At 36.2% G+C, this 20,700-nt stretch overlaps 1 protein-coding gene across 8 annotated transcripts in view; it reads left to right on the top strand.

The window, feature by feature from the left end:
* FGF12 (fibroblast growth factor 12) overlaps positions 1 to 20,462 on the top strand; it is a 566,009-nt gene extending 545,547 nt beyond the window's left edge. For 6 of the 8 annotated variants that reach the window (XM_060150293.1, XM_060150291.1, XM_060150296.1 and 3 more), the window contains 2 exons: positions 2,357 to 2,555; positions 19,198 to 20,462. In XM_060150293.1, the coding sequence (XP_060006276.1) occupies positions 2,357 to 2,555; positions 19,198 to 19,316 (318 nt within the window). In that variant the 3' untranslated portion in view covers positions 19,317 to 20,462. Of the gene's footprint in view, positions 1 to 2,356; positions 2,556 to 6,361; positions 6,566 to 19,197 lie in introns of those variants that run through there. The other 2 variants (XM_060150292.1, XM_060150290.1) reach the window with 2 other exon arrangements.
* Positions 20,463 to 20,700: the final 238 nt, after the last annotated feature.

The following is a 20,700-nucleotide window of genomic DNA, read 5'->3' as shown; positions in this document are numbered from 1 at the left end:
TTGGCAATGGCTAAACTCTGTCCTAATAATATTGAGACAAGGTCATAGGAGAGCCCATTGTTCAGCACACAGGACCATAAATTAGGAATTTTGTGTTGCCAGACAAGGAATATGCAGTAGTTTCATTTTTTCCCCTTACTTTCTCTAGTTACTTCATTTATCTGATTCCTCATTTTTTATTGAGAAATAATTCACATACCAAAAAATTCATGTTTTTACACTATATGCTTCAATGGTTTTGTTCATATAGTTGTGCAGTCTAATCCCAGGACACTTTTGTCTCTCCAAAAAAGCCATCACTTCCCATTTACCCATCTCCTCAGCCCCTGGCAACCACTAATCTATGTTTTGTCTCTGGATTTGCCTGTTCTGGATATTTCATTTACATTGGATCATGCAACATGTGACCTTTTGTATCTGGCTTCTTCCACTTAGCATAATGTTTTTGAGGTTCATCTGTGTTGTCACATGAATCAGTACTCCATCCTTTTTAATAGCTACCTAATATTTCATTGTATGGATATATCACATTTGTTCATCCATTCATCCATTGATAGGTGTTTGAATTGTTTCCACATTATGAATAATGCTGCTATGAATATTTGTGTACAAGTTCACACGTGGAGATATATTTTCAATTCTCATAGGTATGTACCTAGAAGTAGAATTGCTAGATCATATGGTAACTGTATGTTTAACCTTTTGTGGAATTGCCAAACTATGTCCCACAACTGCTGCATTATTCACATTTTTACTAGCTAGGTATGAGGATTGTAGTTTCTCTAAACCCTCAGCAACACTTTTTATTGTCCATCTTTTTTGATATGGCCATCATAGCAGATGTGAAATGGTACCACATAGTCAATTGTTTCTCTGGTTCTTAAGCCACTAAGTTTACTTAAAACTGAGAGTATTCTGTGACATATTTTTATTGTAATGTAATTATTATTGAAATATTATTATTATTACTATTATTATTATTTTAATGGGTACAACCACCTTTCCATCTCCCGTCCCATATTTTTTGTCTCATTTTTTTGGGTCTATAACTTTTGAACCATTTAAAATCAACAGAGTCCTTCCAGCAGTTTCTTTATCCCTGAAGACCTTCATCTGTCTCCACAGATGCATCACCGTAGCTCCCTGGAAGTGAAGCCAGGGGATTAGTCTACAAGAATCACCTCCAAGGACATGGTTTCAACAGCTTTAGTCCCACATATTCCTCAATAACTTAACTCCAGGTGTAACTGCATTAAATCACTGGGGCCTTTCATTGAAAGGGTAACAAGGAAGAGATTCTTCTAGCACTTAGTGAAGACGGCAGTGACTATTGTGAATATGTTTGACATGTAGGATTCTTATTTACTTGTAGCTGAGAAGATGCTATCACATTTGTTTTTCTTCTGCTTTTCTTTGAAGGGGAGGAATTTCTTCTTTCCATGAAATACATTTTGTTCATTTGACATATTAGGATTTGATTTTATTGTATTGATTATAAAATCTCATTGTAAGTCACTGAACAAGACTCAGGCAGAAAAGGTGAACTTGAGAGGCAGTGATTGTGAAGCAATAAATGTGAGTTCTGGCATTGATGCAGTAATTTTGCTGTTGTTGTTTAACTTTGTATTAATCATATAACCTTTTGGTTGTCTCACTTATCAAATGGTGAAGGTGAGGTAGAGGACTTTTAAGGTTCCTTCTTGAACTAAAACTCTCATATGTTTCACTGGAGATCATACAGTATAGTAGTAAAATTTTTCTACTACTTTTTCCTGATATTTTTACCTGAAATTTTAATTACTAAGTAAAAAAAAAATGTTCCAAAGAAATTAACAGGAAAGTTACTGATGTTAAGCAAAGAGGTAGTATACTAGTGATTTTATGGAACAAGCTTTGAGTATTTCATAGATTTGTGAACATATAGGGTAGTCCCTTCAAAAATGTCTGCTGAGCCTGTGTGTGCTGTGATTGTGTTATATTTTGATTCCCAGGGTTACATTTTACATGCTAAGGGCCACAAAAATGCACAATGGCTATTCTCTTAAATTTAAAAAACATTAAACTGACATCAGAGCGTGGACATGGGCACAGTCTTGAGTGATATTAACCGAAGAAATTATTCAAGCCTGACAGTTGTGTTCTGTGGAGTAAGGCTGTTTAGAAAGGAAATCTCATTTCTTGATTTTGTATGATAAATCTTTAAACCAAATGCTAACAGAAATTATGTGCAATTATTTCTCATTTTTTCTTAACAGAGAACCTACATTTCAGGCTCATTGGATTTAAATATTTGCTGATTCATTATTAAATCCTTTCTCTCTTTTGTATCTTCTTCTTTTTTTATTTTTTCCTGCAGGATGTTTTCACTCCAGAATGCAAATTTAAGGAATCTGTGTTTGAAAACTACTATGTGATCTATTCTTCCACACTGTACCGTCAGCAAGAATCAGGCCGAGCATGGTTTCTGGGACTCAATAAGGAAGGTCAAATTATGAAGGGGAACAGAGTGAAGAAAACCAAGCCCTCATCACATTTTGTACCAAAACCTATTGAAGGTACAAGACAAGCTTCTTTTCTTTAGACCCTGACCTGTGTGTTGATGCCAGTTCCACCCCTTTTCCTTTCACTCAGTAGATTGTTTGTCATACAACAGATCAGAACAAAGATTCAGAAAACACAGTAGTACCTCTTCCTATCAAAAAATAAAATTCCATTAAAAATACTTGACACTTAGAAAACACTGCTTGAATATAGAGTCTAGCAAGTTCTTGAAAGTAGAAAAATAGTGGTAGTGACCATTTGGAATGTAATTTCCTTCTTTATTGAACACAATAATTTAATTTCTCAGGCTACACTCTTGAAAAAACCAGTAGTACTATTATAATGCTTTAAAGTTTTTACAAGTCTTTTAGAAATATGTTTATATCCTAATTTCTACATCTTTGTGAACAAATCTCATAATATAATGTATTAATTTTTATTTGTATTTTTTAAGGAAAGAAAATATTCAATTTACTGTGCTAATAAATATTACAGTTTTAAAATTTTATCCCTCTTACCTGAGCCTGTAACTTCCCCTCCCTTGATCATTTAATATAGTGTTCATTTATTTCAATTGATCAGTGGAATAAATAATTTCATGCTGAGGAAACCCATTTTTGGCAACTTGTTCCCTAAGCAGGATGAGAATCTCCCATTGAGGTAACCACATTTACTATATTCAGTCAAGCTTTTTAATACAGGCTAAGAAAGCAGCAGTGGAGTGAACATTTACCAACATAACACTCTTCTCTAAAAGTCACATTATAATCACTTAAGACATTAGTTCAGCTTCCTCATCCAAAGAAATGAGAAAATTGAGGCAGTACATTGCTATTCTGTGATTTAGCCAGGCTTACTGTCTGCTAAATATCTGTAAGGTATGGTCAAGTCCACCAGTGTAGGGACACAGTGCCTGCTGCAGATTACCTATGACTGAAACAGTCAGCAAACATTTGTTAAATCAATACTGTGTTCAAAGCACTGGGGGGAAATGTGACATTCAAAGTTCCTAGTCTTTCTCAAGCCTCCCCTCACACCCTGTGCTTTTAACCACACAAAACAGAACTTTCCTCTGTTCTACATTTTTACTACTTGTAATACATTTTTACTATTTTGAGCTTTATGTACTTTTTTTTTTTTTGCCCTTCTGTCCTCAAAATTTCCATTCATGTGCCTGGAGAATGCCTATCAGTCCTTGTAAAGAATTCATTCAAGAGTTAATACTTCTATGACGGCCTCCCTGACTTTCTTCAAGTAGAATTAAATATTCTGTCACCTTATTATTGTATCTTGTTCTCTCTTCTAGAAATTATCACATTGTATTAAATTCACCTATTTACCACTCTGTCTCTTCTTATCCATAATTAGATCACTTGTTAAATGACAGAATGTTTTATTTTTCTCATATCTCCTTGTATCTTGTACAATACCTGGCATATCATAGAGAGATATCCAATAATCATTGTCAATTGAATAAGTGAACAAGTGAATGAACAAATGAACACATAGGTAAGTATAAAGACAAAGAAGAACTATATTCTCCAGGAAACTTTATAATATTCTTGGAGATATAATATTCTTGGAGATATAATATTCTTGGAGTTTACTAATGGCAGTAGTATAATGTAAAAAGTGATGGACTAAATGTTGCCGGAAATGATACTGGGATTTATAGAAGGAGCCAGCACTTCCACCAAAAGGAAGATATTGGAAAGTTGATACTGAAACATACCTTCAGGGCTAGGTCAGGTTCAGAACATGTGAGATGAGAGGTGGGGATTAGGTAGACAAAAACACTCCAGGTGCAGAGTAAGTAAACTATTAAAACTATTGCACCATTTTTATTTGTGCATTTAAGTTGATTTTTTTGTTGTTGTAATAAAAGTAGTGCATGCTCATTAACAATTTTTGGAAAATTCAGGAGAGTATAAAGGAAAAGTAAAAAATCCTTGTGTTTTGTTTATTCCTTTTATGAATAATGCATTTCATACTAAATCCCTCCCCCCCCCCAAAAAAGAAGAAACACCTGTAACCTACCTTCCTGATCATGACTTCTGTCTGCATTTTGGCTAATCAAGCTTCTTCTTGAGTCTGTATGATCATGTACATATTTCTAAGAGAAATGTATACAATTACCATGTTCCGAGTTTGAGAGCTGCCTTAATTCTTCATATTTGCTGCATTTGAGTACAAATGTGGGAAAAGAAAACCAGACATTCCTAGTTGTATATGTTAGAATTAGGTTTGGTTGTGTACGACACAAAACCCATGTTAAGAGCAGCTTAATCATACAAAGTTTTATCGTCTCACAAACCAAATCTAGAAACCTGCTGTCCAGGGCTGGTTCTGCGGCTCTGCAATTGTTAGCGACCTTGGCTATGTCCAGCTTTGAGTGCCACTCTCGTTTTGTTTTTGTTTTTCAAATAGCTCTGCCTTTTTCCCAGTCCTGATGGCGATGTCATTTTGAATGTCAGGATTCCCAAAATTAAGCTCCGTCAGTGTGAGGATCTTTAAGTCATGCACTGGTTGCATGATAATAATAAAACCCACCAGCCCCTTTCCCTTCACAGCTTCACCCTCCATCCTGTGTTTAGAACATAGGCAGTGTTAATAAGGGGTTGCAAGGGCATCTATTCAGACAGATGCATGGACTTGATATTTAAACCCATTACCACGTACATTGCACATCAACCTTTACTTACCCTCCCCTGGAATTTAAGACAACAGTGCAGGCTTCACCATTCCCAGTTTTGTCCATTCAGAGCATTGTTCACACCACAGATAAGTAACTCCCCCAGATTTAATTGTCTGGATGGTGACCTCCCCCTTTAGCTTCAGATACACCAGCCAAATACTCTCTGACAAAGAACAAGAAACAATCTCTGCCTTTTCTCCTCCCTTCTCCTTCAAGGAGTTCATTGCTCAGCTCTTGCAAGTGGTTGGATATTCAGAATCTAGTTCCTTCCCCCTGAAAAGAATATGTGCGCTTTCCAAGATTTAAGCTTCAAGAACTTAATCCTGGAGTGAGAAATACATTTCCAAAGTGAAATTAGTAAATATCAATTGCGAGCCATTGCTACAGAAATATTAAACTTGGACTAAAGGAACACCTAACCAGTTTCTACCAATTTATTTTCTAGTGGGAAGATAAGACTAACACAACATGCACATACACTCACACAACTTTAGGACAGTTACAGATTACCCTTTCTGTCTGTTAGAACTGTTGCTTCAAGCTAATAGAACCTAATTGAAGTCTCAGCAGTATATAATATAGATCACTGGTTCCCAAACATCAGTATCAAAACCATCTGGAGTGCTTTTAAAAGCTACCAATTCTCAGATCAAACCTCCAAAGGATTCTGATTTTATTGTCCAAGTTATTTTGATGGCAACCAGGTTTGAGACTCAGTGTTCTAAACTGAATTTGCTGTTTCAGTGCTCATTTTGATCCAGTCTGGCCGTAGGCCATTATTTAAATGTATTCAAATTAGTATGATCTATATATTGGACTAAGCCTAATCTAATATAGAGTAAATTGTCACTCTGACACCATGGAATTAAATATATTAAACACATTAATATATTTAATTACCTTTCCTACTGCTATTAGGATGGTTGTACTTTAGTGCTGGGTTAAATTACTATACGGAGCTAGTGGAGGTAATACCAACTATTGTACCCCATTGATCACTAAGAAAGAGTAACTTGATAGTAATCAATTAGTCAAGGATAAACAAATGTCTAATTCTTCTAATAAAAAATTTTACCAATGATTTGCTAAGTAATTTTGCAAAAATAATTTTTTACTTCAACCTAGGTAATCTCTGGAGATGCAACTGATTATAAATTCCACCTATTTCACAGGAATAATATGAAGATTGGCATTGTAAGAAAGTTGGATCTCTCAAATCTGTCAGATCAATGCAAAGAGCCTTTTTCATTTTCCCTTGGAAATTGGACATTGTGTTACTGTGTTACGTACTAGAGAAAGGCTGTGAGGCGTGGTATTGAATAAAGTATTAGAGACAATGAAAATTGAATTTGGAGGGAAAATAATAATTTCTTCAAAACCTTTGTACTAAAACACCAAAGAAGTGAATAAATCAGGAGTCCTGATTTTGTAAAACTCCTATCAGGAAGATACTAATGGCAAATTATTTTATTTATTTATATATTTTTTTGCGGTACGCGGGCCTCTCACTGTTGTGGCCTCTCCCGTTGCGGAGCACAGGCTCCGGACGCGCAGGCCCAGCGGCCATGGCTTACGAGCCCAGCCGCTCCGCGGCATGCGGGATCCCCCCAGACCGGGGCACGAACCCGTGTCCCCTGCATCGGCAGGCGGACTCTCAACCACTGCGCCACCAGGGAAGCCCTGGCAAATTACTTTGATGTTTTTATTTCAGTTAACTTGAAAGAGAACTAGATGGTTTGTTTTCCAAAATCCTCTTTTGGACCCAACCATACTAAAAGACAAAAACAGAAAGATGGAGTAAAAACATACTTTTGATGCTCTTGAATGTTTCTATTACAGAAAAGATAATAGCAGCATCTCTCTCTCCACCTTTTGAGTTTGGGATCTCTGCCAGCCTGTGACACCTTCTTTCCCCAAACCAGTTAACTCATTCAAAGCAGCTTTTTCCTGGCTTTGAATTTAGTCTTTAATAAAGCCCTCCTACCTCTCCCTGACATATTCTTCTTCTGTATCTATCTCTTGCACACAAATACTGCTTCTGATCTCTTTCTAAATGAAGATATAGATATTTTTGTTCACAGTTTCTCTTAACTCTTTATAATAAATATTTACGGCATACTGGGTGCATCCTTTTGACAATACGTTCTGAACCAGCACATAAAGTTCTGCTACAGTTCCAAAAGGGGTTCTATGTGACATTAATTAAGGTGTGAAATTGCTTCCTGTTAATTTCCCACACCCTTCCATGATCTGCTATTAAGACAATTAAATTTCTTTAATGGTCCATTAACTAACAGAGCAATCTAACCTTTCCACTTGGAGATTACAGAGGGCCAAGGAAAATTTGATTAAGTTGGTAGTAATAAAAATATTAGTCATATTTCATTCTTCTTTGATGGAAACTGATAGAGCATGAAGGTTCTTTTGTTTTGTTTTATTTATTTTTATTTTTTCAATTGACAAGGAAATTTAGTGATTTCTGAGATATACATTTTAAATAACTAGAATTATGACTTATAACACTATACCAGAACATGTAAGTTTTTTAGAAATTTCATGTAATGTCTGAAACGTTTATATTAACATTTCCATACAAATAACCCAAAGAAAGTTTAGTGTTAGTTGTTTTTGTTTGTTTTTTTACTGCAGGTTCTTATTAGTCATCAATTTTATACACATCACTCAATCCCATGTCAATCCCAATCGCCCAATTCATCACACCACCATCCCCACCCACCGCGGTTTTCACCCCTTGGTGTCCATACGTTTGTTCTCTACATCTGTGTCTCAACTAGCATGAAGGTTCTTTATAAAGTGTCATTTATGAGTTTTATTAGAAACTGGAGTTATCTTGCCTCCATTTGGAAAACAGAATCTGTCAGCAACAACTACAATTGCCCTCCACTCAAGTTTTCCATCTCTCAATTCCAGAGTAATGTTGACACTTAAAGATTTACACCTAGTTCTTCCATAACTATCAGAATTTTCAATTTTTAAATGATTTACAAGAATCCAGCAGTAATATAAAAGTAATCATTAGTACCAGTTGTACTACTTTACATTTGGATGATTTGTTGTTATTTTCAACATTCTTCCTTAACAGGGGTATCATTTGATAGTCACTGACATTTGGAAGGATGCAGATTAAAATTTCCAATTTTAAACATGAGGAAACTGAGTTTAAGAGAGGTTACATAACTCACCGAGGTCCATTCAGCTAGAAAGAAGCAAAACTAAGACAAGAACTGTTACCGTTACCAAATACTGCTAGAGCGTCCAGCACGCTGGTGAATGAGAATGACCATTGGGATTGGAACATACGTTCAACAGCGACTTGACTGGAGTGATTTCAGTGAAGTAGGGGGCACTAAGTCTAATTGGAGTAGATTCAAGTTATAACAGGAGGTAAAGAAAAGAAGAAAATAATATTAAATGACACTTCTGAGGAGTCCTGTTATAAAAGGGAGGTAGAGAAATGGGGCCCAAGGTGGAGAGAAACATGGTAGTTGCATGGTGAGGTTTATTTGTTTAAAACTGTTACAACGTATTTATAGACTGATGGGAGAGAAGTGAAAATTGGTATTATAGGAGAGAGGGTCACTGAATAACACTGACCAGCAGGGATGGGATCAAGGACACACATGGCAAGGGGAGGGCTAGATTTAAATAGAAACAGGAAGAGTTCATGCATTTTAACAAGCAGGGAGCCAGAACATGTATGAGCAGATGTGTGAGGGTTGGTAACTTTTGTGGTGGAAATATGAAAACTTTCTCGTCTGCATTTCTTTTCTAAGGGAAGTACAAAGCATGGTAGTTTATTGATGAAAAGGAAGGAAGGGAGGGAAGAAAGGAGGGAAGGATAAAGGGAGAGGGAGAAAAAGAGAAGACAAGACAAGAAGAGAAAAGAAAAGAAGGCAAGCCTATTACCTGAGTCTGAGGAGGGTCTGAGGCAGTTTTCAAAGTTTGAGGAGGGAAGAGAAGTATGGAATAGTCACTTGGGAAGAATGAGAGAGGAAATTGGGTAGAAAAACGTAATAGGACTCCAAGAACTGCTGAGCACCCCAGAGGTTTGGGGTCAAGACTTTGAGACCAAGAAATTAAGTGTTGTTTTTCTCCAAACTCTTTAAACTATTTGGCTACACCCTTAGGGCAGGAACCTGCAGCTAATCACACATGAATTTGAATGCAGATTTTGCCTGTGTCAGTGCACTACTTTGAACAAACTACCCTTTTTGCTCTTCAGTTTCCTTTACTGTGAAAGAGGTCAATTAAAGTATCCACCTTTTAGGGTCATTTAAAATAAACTTACTGTATATAAAGTGCAGATGTTTAGCAAGTGCTCAGTTAATATTAGCTATGATTAAGAGGACAGTGGCTACTTAGAAGGAGAATACCCCGGGATGGTACCTGAAACCTGGTTTATTATTGTTGTTTGATTTATAAATAACAGCAACCCCTGAGATGTCACTTTTTCATACTTTTAAGAAAGGCTTTATTTTAGTTTAAGTTTTCCAAGAGAAATTTATGATAACTAACATAAAACTGATTGTTGAACATTAAAAGTTGCAAACAGGGAATCTGAGTTATTATAATGGCAAGGGACGCTTGCCTATTCTGATAACTGCATTTGCAGCAGAGGTACCAGTGAAAGAATATAATGGAAAAATAATAAGTGGAAAGCCTGCCCTGGAAAGACCCATAACTAATCTTACAAAGAGAGGATGGATTTATTTTTAATAAGACTTCAAAGCCCAGTGATATGTATTTGGCCCTTTTCTTTTCTAATGGCACAATCTTGCATTTAAAAGTAAAGGCAAAAAATAAGTTGAGCAAATACCATATATTATTACAAGGTTGGTAGCTTATGGTCTTGTTATGACCAAGTGTAGCATTTTATTTGATAACAGGACTGCAGGGCTTTCTATAGAAAAATGGACCACTGCATCTCAGGCAGCTGTGAAAATGACAGCCTTCACTACACCAAGTCACTAAGTGACTAGGGTCCATCATACGAGTGTGTTCCGTTCACATTAAAGGGATGAACTGGGGATTCCTAGCAGATGCTATGTCTTAAGGTAATACGTAACGTCGGCGGTGTTATTAGAAATCCGCGCTTGTCCTTGTGTCTGCAAATGAGGAAGAATATTCTCTCATGAAATCTCTACCTCATTCTTATTCTGAAAGCTGGGATAAATCCCTCTGCTTCAATATACTATAAATCAAGAAAAGTCAAAACATGAATAAAAGGAAACATTCAGAAGAAAAAGAAGACGTGAAGGAAGAAGGGGGGGAGGGGGAAGAAGAGGAAGAAATGGAAACATATATCAGAATAGAGGAAAAATAGAAAACTGATTTGAAGAAAGAGATCTAAAGAGCCATACTGCAATACTTCCCTTTTCAGAGCATTATCTCCTTTTTACCATTTATCCAAAACTATTATGATACCACATATGTTAGAATGAGAAAAATATTTATCTCAAAAACATTCTGTGGGCTGAAAAAAAGAGCAAGTATATTTTTTCATACTTCAAAGAGGAAAGAGGGCAAGAAATAGGATCAGGACAACCCAGAAGAGCCAAAGGAAAGAGATATAATGTTGTGAATCATGAAAGTATTGCATTATCAGGACACTGAACATTCTTGAAATTTGGATATTGAAACTTCGTTGGAAGGATAGTATAAAATTAAATCAGAAAGAGACACAGTTAGAAACTAGTTCCATACCAACAGCTGGCCATTAAATCATGCCCACTGAAAGTAAAGCCTGTATCACAAGTGGAGCCCACAAGGTCCTGAATGAGAAATAGTTATATCCCAAGTTCCCCTCACTGGATTGGTTTCCAGTTGTTAAATCTGCAGTGGCACTGAACCTGAGTTTCTGTGAAACAGGTGTGCGGAGCTGGGAGGACAAGAATGGTAGGGAGTTGGATTTTTTGTTTGTTTTTTCACTTTATTCTCAATTTGGAAATGACTCCTCATCAAAATAACTAGAATATCAAACTTTGCTCTCATAGCTATAGTGCCCCAGAATGCATAAAACAGAGCACTTGGGAAGAAAATATTCAAGGATTTTTAAAAACTTCTAAAGCATTGACTAAAAACTCTATATTCTAATGAAATAATAGCTTATAGTAAAAGAAAGTGATGGAAAAGCCCCTACTTAAATACCATTTTAGTCCTTTGAACTACTGCAAACCAAGAGACTAGGGTTCTTTGCAATTACTAATAAGGAACTTATTAATGGGAAGAAAAAACCTTAATCTTGTATGGGACAGTAATAATTTGAGAAGCACAATTTAGGAGCTATAGAATTTATATAATTGTTGAAGATCAGAATCTCGACAGTTCCCTGGAAATGTTTCTTAAAGGTTTCTCAGAATTGCTTAGTAGTATATGATTGGAAATTAATACCAGGACTCCAAATTTTACTGTACAGTATATAGGAGTCTCATTTGCGGGATTAGTAATTCTTGATTTATCATTTGTTGTTTGTTTAGTCGTCTTAAGTGCTAAGCTAAATTACGCTTCCCCCAAAACAAAAGGATAACCATTCTCAACATGTTAGTTAGCTTAACAAAGAGAGCCCCACTTTTCAATTGCAGTCAGAGTCATGGTGTTTGAAATGTGTTAGATGTTGAGTACAGTCATCCCTCAGTATTTGCAGGGGATTCGTTCCAGGAATCTCTGTGGATACTAAAATCTGCAGATGCTCAAGTCCCTTATATAAAATGGCATAGTATTTGCATATAACCTACACATCCCCCTGTATACTTTAAATCATCTCTAAATTATCTGTAATACCTAATACAATGTAAATGCTATGTAAATAGTTGCCAGAGCAGGGCAAATTCAAGTTCTGCTTTTTGGAACTTTCTGGAATTTTTTAATTGAATATTTTCCAACCTGCAGTTGGTTGACTCTGAGGATGTAGAACCCGCAGATACAGAAAGCCAACTGTATAGGAGATAAGCAGCTGGTCTCATACATCATGGCGCCCAGCTAAGTTTGTTCCTAAGAAATTAAGACGGTGTTTGCAAGGCATCAGAACAACTCATAAAGGTTTGAAACGCTGCCAATGATTTCTTATGTAATCTATGCAGTAAGATTCAGTTTGATTTTTCTTGACTACCCTGACTGGCTATGAATGTCATGTAAACATAGACATTTTTCTAGATAAAGAGATTGAATAAATAGATTTTTCCCTATACACTCATATACTTGATGGACATATTAACTGTTCATTCACTAACAAATCAAGGCTGATTGTATCAGGATCATGGCGTAAATCCTCTGGCCTGGATTCAGGAGGTCTGACTCAAGTTTCCCTGCCACTCTCATCCCTCGCCACCTCTCAGTTTTACCCCATCCTTCAACTGGTCACCGTTTCTCTTATACAACCTGTGCTTCATCCCTTCATTCTTATTTAGTAGCTCATCCATTTCTCTAAATCTTCTGCATCCTTCAAGGCTAAATCAACATCAAAGAACTATTTTATAAACTCATTTCCATGAAACTCTGCTATGGCCCTTTCTACCCTGTGATTTGTGTGAACGCCTGTGCTCTCTTTCTTAGCCTTGAGCTCCTTGAGGGCAAGGAATCAAGAGAGCATTTCTTGCAGTCGCCGCAGAATCTAGCAGAGCGCCTTGTACAAAGTAATTTGTACCTGTTCATAAAATAAATGAACAAATTAATGCTGAAACAAATTCATCTCTGGATATTAGTCAGCAAAAGAGTAACTGGAATTTGAGGAAAGAAAGAAATGAAAAGACAGTAATAGAATCAAAATGATACAATATTATTAATAGTTAAGCCAAGTTAAAAGGGCCAATAAATGTTTTGTGAACCAGTTCATTCCATCAAAGAAATCTGAATACTCTGTCTCTCCTAAGTTTGCCTATGGAGGTCAGGTCCAGTCAGTTCAGGAAGTTTCCTCAACTCCCCTCCCCATCATATAGTAATTGATAGCTTTGACTCTAATCAAGACACTTCTTTTCCAGAGAACAGCAAACTTCTAAGACAGCACTGTGTAATAGAAATATAATACAAGCTACATATGTAATTTAAACTTTTCTGGTAATCATATTTAAAAAATAAAAACAAACATATGAAATAAATTTTAATAACGTATTCAACCCAGTATATTCAAAATGTCATTTCAATATATAATCAATATGAAGCATTATTACTGAGATATTTAATTTTTGTGTGGTCTTTGAAATTCAGTATTTATTTTATACTTCTAGCACATCTGAATTAGGACCAGCCACTTTTTAAGTGCTCAATGATCACATATGGCAAAATGGATACTGTATTAGGTAGCACAGTCCTAGGATGTTCTCATCAGATTTTCCTCTCACCAACCCTGCACCCTCAGTATATCTCAATTCTCTCTTTCACAGAACAGTCCTAAGACTAATATTGTTGACTGTTGGGGAAGTTTTGGCTCTTCCCATGCAAATAGGACATCTCTGGCTTTAATAGTCACTTCTTTGTTTACAGCTTACACTCAGGGTGTTTGTTTCTGTGTGTGTGATTTTTTAAAAATTATGTATAATTGTTAATTATGTTGTATAAAACATACACAACATAAAATTTACCATTTCAACCAATTTAACAGTACATTTCTCAGTCCATCTACAAATGACCCAATTTTGTTCCTTTTTATGGCTGAGTAATATTCCATTGTTTATATGTACCACATCTTCTTTATCTATTCATCTGTTGATGGACATATAGGTTGTTTCCATGTCCTGGCTATTGTAAATAATGCTGCAATGATGGACCTAGAGTCTGTCATACAGAGTGAAGTAAGTCAGAAAGAGAAAAACAAATATTTAGATTAAGACATATATGTGGAATCTAGAAAAATGGTACAGGTGAACCTATTTGCAGGGTAGGAACAGAGATGCAAGCATAGAGAACGTATGTGTGGGCACAGTAGGGGAAGGGGAGAGTGGGATAAATTGGGAGAATAGGTTTTACATTAATACACTACCGTATGTAAAATAGCTAGCTAGTGGGAACCTGCGGTATAGCATAGGGAGCTCAGCTCGGTCCTCTGTGATGACCTAGATGGGTGGGATGGGGGGGGAGGTCCAAGAGGAAGATGATATATGTATACTTATAGCTGATTCACTTCATTGTACAGCAGAAACTAACACAACATTGTAAAGCAATTATACTCCAATAAAAAAATAAAGAACTGCGATCTAAAAAACAAATTCTTGAGAATGTAGACAAAAGGGCAGAGGAGATAGAAAATATCACAGAGTCCAAGATATACAGAAGAAGGATTGAGAAGATATAATACTTATCTAATTGGAATCCCAAAGGGAGAAACAATTATACTCCAATTAAGAAAAAAAAAAGAGTACATTTCAGTGCCATTAAATACATTCCTGTGTTGTGCAGCCATTACCACCATCCATCCCCAAAACTTTTACATCTTCCCCAACTGAAATGCTGCATCCATTAAGTATTTACTCCCATCCTCCCTTCCCTCAGTGTCCACCAGCAACCACCATTCTACTTTCTGTCTCTATTAATGACTACTCTAGGTATCTCACATAAATGGAATCATAAAATATTTGTCCTTTTGTGCCTAGCTTATTTCACATAGCCTTAGTTCCTCAAGGTTCATCCATGTTTGTGTCAGGACTTTGTTCTTTTTTAAGGTTGAACAATATTTCATTGTATGTATATAACACATTTTGTGTTTCTGTTCATTTGTTCAACCAACCAAATGTGCTCCACCTTTTGGCTATTGTAAGTAATGTTTCCTTGAACACGGGTGTACAAATACCTGTTCACATCCCTGCTTTTTTTTCTCTTGGGTGTATATCCAGAGGTGGAATTTCTGGATCATACGGTAATTCTATGCTTGATTTTTTGAGGAACTCACCATATTGTTTTTCACAGTGGCTGTCCATTTTAAATTCCTGCCAGCAATGTACAATGGTTCCAGTTTCTCCACCTACTTGCCAACACTTGTTACTTAATTATTTATTTTTATAATAGGCATCCCGAATTTGTTTTCATTACCATTTTTGGATGACATTAGGAACATTTGGTAGAGGTGAAGCCAACCTGGATCTACATTAATATACAAAAATAACTTAAACATTGGTATAAGACAGTCATTTATACCACTTATTTGATGAATTGTTTTTCTGCTTTTATTAAAAACTTTTGACTAGGACCTCGAAATCCTATACTCCCATCTGGCTCTGCTACTACTCACCCTCTGACTTTAGGGAAGTTGCTTAGTTTCTTTTATGTTTCTCACCTACTTTATTCACCTGGTTATTGTAATTATCAAATGAGGTGGTCAGTTTACAATGGCTTTGAATATCCATTTGGGCAGGTTTCGGCACTGCCCAGCCGCATCCAGGAAAATCTTCACAGTCAAATGCCAGCTCGGGTTCTCTACTACAGTCTAGTCTCTCTGTGATCATTCAGTGCCTGGGAAGAAGTCCAAGTCCCAGTTAGGGTTAAATGTAAAATTCTGTCTGTTGGTACAGTTCATTAAAAGACGATTTGCCTATAAAAAATAAATAAATGAAATGGCTTTGAAAATTCTGAAATAGATTTATTGACGGGATTAAAGGTTTATTTAAGAGGTTATGATTGTGGTTATTGTGTACATCACAGTGATTTGGGTTTACGTTTTGAGCTTATAATGCACTTTATAGAACACTTATGCCTTCTTGTTTTCTTCTTGTATTTTGTGTCATCATTTTATTATGTACCATTCAGACAGAATAGCACAGTTATGGAGTGTTAATACAACTATCAAAGGAGGTTACATTCCTGAAGAGAAGTGTTTTGTCCTTTCTTTCTTTGCTTTCTAATTGGATCATGGTCTCTTAATTACACTTTAATTCTAAAACTTGATTGAGTTTCATACCCCTTTATTTGTCAGCTTCTTAAGTTAGGTAGTATTACTGGCATCTGAGAGTCTGTAAATAACAATGAAAATTAAAGCCCAAGAAATTAAATTGAATCTATTGGTTTAATTACTCTTAATTTTCCAGCTACGATATATAAGAAGATATATTTTTCAAAACCTGGAAGTTTATTACTCCATTTAATGGAAATATTGGAAAATTAGTGATTGAGTTGTCCGAGAAGAAGAGCAAGTTGCACATTTTGCTATGACACTAGTGAGTTTTGTTCTTTTTGAAATACTGAAAAATTTTAGATGCCAGTTTGGAAAACTCTACGGGGACTTGATACTAGGATGGTCAGCAGGGTTAAGTTATTTGAAAAGCTATCTGCAAGGATAATTATAATGGCAACATTTTGTGTTGTCATAACTTAAGTATTTTATGTGTGAGAAATAGCAAAAAAAAAAGATAAAAGTTAAAAACAAATGTCTTGAGTAGAATCTATGATACAAGGAAACAAAAAAGAAATTGCAACAGTAAGAAATTCAGATACAAAAACTATAAACTAGGGCTTCCCTGGTGGCGCAGTGGTTGAGAGTCCGCCTGCCGGTGCAGGTGACATGGGTTCATGCCCCGGTCCGGGAAGATCCCACATGCCGCGGAGCGGCTGGGCCCGTGAACCATGGCCGCTGAGCCTGCGCGTCCGGAGCCTGTGCTCTGCAACAGGAGAGCCCACAACAGTGAGAGGCCCGCGTACCGCAAAAACAAACAAAAAACAAAACTATAAACTATATTATTTAATGGAAATTAAAGAGTAATATTCTTCAAGTGCCTGTAAGTTGAAGTTTAAGAAATTTGCGTGTCAAAATCTATTGTGTGTATTTTTAAATATTTTTTTTCATTCTTTGAGGCTGATTTAGCAGTCAGTAGTCAGGTCTGGGGATTTTCACAACTGATTAGGTGACAGAGTAGGGAAAAACTGCTTTATGGCATCATATGAATAACTTTCCAACTGAATCACTTCATTACTTCTGAGTTCCCCTGTGCACTAACCAGTTATAAATACATGGCTATATTTTGCACATATAAACATATTTTTTAATTTGGGGGATTTTAATACTTGTGTATAACAGAAATATAGGTAAAAGACCTTAGGCTTGAGGAATTTCAAGATTTCAGTAGAATCTTAAGGATCTTCTGTCTTTTGTAAAAGAAAGGTAGAAACTTGAATTACCTACTGGCACCATCTGAAAATTACAGGATCAATTCTTTCTAGTTTCCTCTGTATACTTTGCTAGTGAGGCCAAAGGCAGTTAGTCCTTTGAGGATATCGGAGGGACCATTCAGTGCAATAACTGAAATATTTTAAAATCTCATTTAAAAATATATATGTAGGGCTTCCCTGGTGGCGCAGTGGTTGAGAGTCTGCCTGCCGATGCAGGGGACACAGGTTCGTGCCCCAGTCTGGGAGGATCCCACATGCCGCGGAGTGGCTGGGCCTGTGAGCCACGGCCGCTGAGCCTGCGTGTCCGGGGCCTGTGCTCCGCAACGGGAGAGGCCACAACAGTGAGAGGCCCGCGTATTGAAAAAAAATATATATATATATATATATATGTGTATAATAATCGTGCACAATATACTTAACAAACATGTTTTATATATATTTTTTGTACTGGCCACAGTGTGGTTATGGTTTTGCCAGCATCCGCATCACCTGGGCACTTATTAAAAATGCAGAATCTCAAGCCCACTATAGACCTTCTGAATCAGAGTCTTCATTTTAACAATACCCCTAGGTGATTCAGATGCACATGGACATTTAAGAAGCCCTACTACTGAGATGTTGGAAGAGACCTATCTCTTCATCACTGAACGAGTCTGAGGAGAAGCTTACTTGTATCTTAACTCTCTTAATCTAGTTTTGGATTTAGGATATACCTTCAACCAAAACAATTTATCAGTATGTTCTCTGAAATCTTTTATTCATAATGTTCATGAAGAGATCAGCTCATTCATTCTTCTTATACATCTTTGGATGCTTACTATGTGTCCATTAGACAGAGCTAGAAAGTGGCTAAGGATGTAGACCAGGCAGTGTGGCTCCCAAATTGGTGCTCTTAACCACCATGCAACATCTGTTTTATTCATGGCCACGCTCGGGTCTCCAGTTCCAGGGCAAAGCCCATCGGCAGAAGCAATCTGATTGGAAATAACATTCAGATTACCAAGGTATTGTAGTGATTGTTCAATAGATGGGAGTACGCAACTATTTGTTCCTAAGTCAAAGATAAAAATACCTCCTGATATTTAAGTAAATATTTAATATACTCATATACAGTCACATTTGTCTCACAACAGTAAAATGAATCTCTTTTAATGGACTCAATACGCTAATAGATCCTATCTTATCTTTGTGAATTGAAAAACATTTCTCTTTCTATGCAATAATCTAGCAAGAGCCACGATAATTCACAGATGACTGAGCTTTAGAGCCAGACAAAACAATAGAGATAAAAGGAAGTGTTTGTATAGATGTGAATTGAAATCTCACGGTTGCATAATCATATTTCCTACTGATGAATAACTATAGATGAATACCCTGAAAGTTGGCAATAAATATTTCAATTTGATAAAACAATGTCATATTTCTTGCAGTAGGGTAAAGATTAGGATCATGTAAATAAGAATTTTTTCCCAAGATTGCAGGCTAAAGGCTAAAAAACAAAATATCTCTTTCTACCCTTTAAATGTTATACTCCCAATGTCTCCTCTAACTCTAGATGAAAATCCTATTATATAGGTTAGTAGACAGTAAAAACTTAAGCCTTATCTATACAGGAACAGAAACTACCCATGTGTTTGCCGTTCGGGAAGACTTAAAAGGTTGTGACTGATAGAACTAGAAGAGAATTATGTGTATCCATTAAATGTTTTAAGTTAAAACTCATTTTCACATAGGAAGAAGAGCTAGTGATGAGAGTGAACAATATTATGAAGTCAAAGTTGAGCTGTTTATTGAGGCCAAATTTATGTCCACTATTGTAAAGAGTAATTAATGTGATTTTTTCCTTCCAGTGTGTATGTACAGAGAGCCATCACTACATGAGATTGGAGAAAAACAGGGGCGTTCGAGGAAAAGTTCCGGAACACCAACCATGAATGGAGGCAAAGTTGTGAATCAAGATTCAACATAGCTGAGAACTCTTCCCTTCGTCCCTCTCTCATCCCTTCCTTTTCTCCCCTTGCCCTTTACCCATTTCCTTCCAATAAATCCACCCAAGGAGAGGAAAATAAAATGGCAACCCAAGACCCAGTGGCTAAGATTCTGCACTCAAAATCTTTCTTTGTGTAGGATAAGAAAATCGAACCAAAGCTTGTCTGTTGCAATGTGGTAGAAAAATGCACATGCACAAAGATTAGCACACCTAAAAGCAGAGGAAAAAATAAATCAAGACTCCACAAGCATTAAAATAAACTGTGTTGTTATTAATAGAGGGCTAAATGTAATGAAAACATAACTATCATAAAGATGAAATAAAATTATTACCTTAAAGAAGAGGGTTTTGGAAAATTGAACTTACAAATCGATGTAATACCCTAAATACCTTAAACTCTGGATAATTCTCTGGTGTGTGTTTTGTTTTGAATTTGTATTTTCTTTGGACATCTGGAATTGACACATAATTACATTCTGTTTCCAGGATTTTTTTTTACCATGATATTGAACATGTATGAATTATAGATTCTTCTATTGCCTATAAGGTATATAGCCAGAAATCATTTAACATCAAGAAAAGTTTAAAATTTTATTCTTGAAATCGATATTTAAGATTGTTTCATGCAAAGGATAGCCTTATGTTGAATTTAATGCTATTAGCTGATTTCATTCCTTCCTGAAAAGACTTTCAGATTCTCCTAGGAGAATATCATGTTTTTTTCAAAGGTATTAATTCAGGGGCTCATTTTTTTTCTTTAGCCATTTAGAAAAAAATTTCAGGTTTTAAGGCTGATGTAACTTTTAGGAATTCTTTGTCATTGCCATGCCCAGGCAGTGATAAATAAGTTATGTGCTCATACCATTTTGGTCTGATTTTTTACTTTGTGGACACCTTTGAGAGTATAGGTGCATGTCTAGCTGTCTTAGAGAGTTTTATACCATCTCTTGCAGCAGGAAAGAAGGAAGAGGAGTTTTATATAAAGAAATAAATCCTAAGAAATTGGTGAAAGCAAATTGTATTTGTCTTTGTACCTTACCAGAGTTTTCTGTATGTAGCATTTTCCAAACTTCACCAAGGAATTGGGAAGCATGGCTGTGAAATTCCTAACTTACTATCTTATGAAGCCAGTGAATTGTTTGTTACTATATATCCTCATTTATAAATCTAGTTGAAAATCAGTCTGTCTCCTAGAGCACAGAATGAAACTTGTAATGTGCTGAATTTTCAAGGGGTATAGAGAAATAATACAGAATTAACAGCCATGGCTCCAACAGACAGGGTTGTGTGAGTGGCTTAAAGTAGTCCCCCCACCCCCCACCCCCCAAAAAAAACACCTCGGTGTAAGACTAGGCAAATGCAT

This window comes from Lagenorhynchus albirostris, chromosome 5 (assembly GCF_949774975.1).
Source record: "Lagenorhynchus albirostris chromosome 5, mLagAlb1.1, whole genome shotgun sequence".
In the NCBI taxonomy this organism is placed as follows: Eukaryota; Metazoa; Chordata; class Mammalia; order Artiodactyla; family Delphinidae; genus Lagenorhynchus; species Lagenorhynchus albirostris.
Note: the sequence above shows the minus strand (reverse complement) of the source record. Positions and strands in the feature narration are given on the sequence as shown.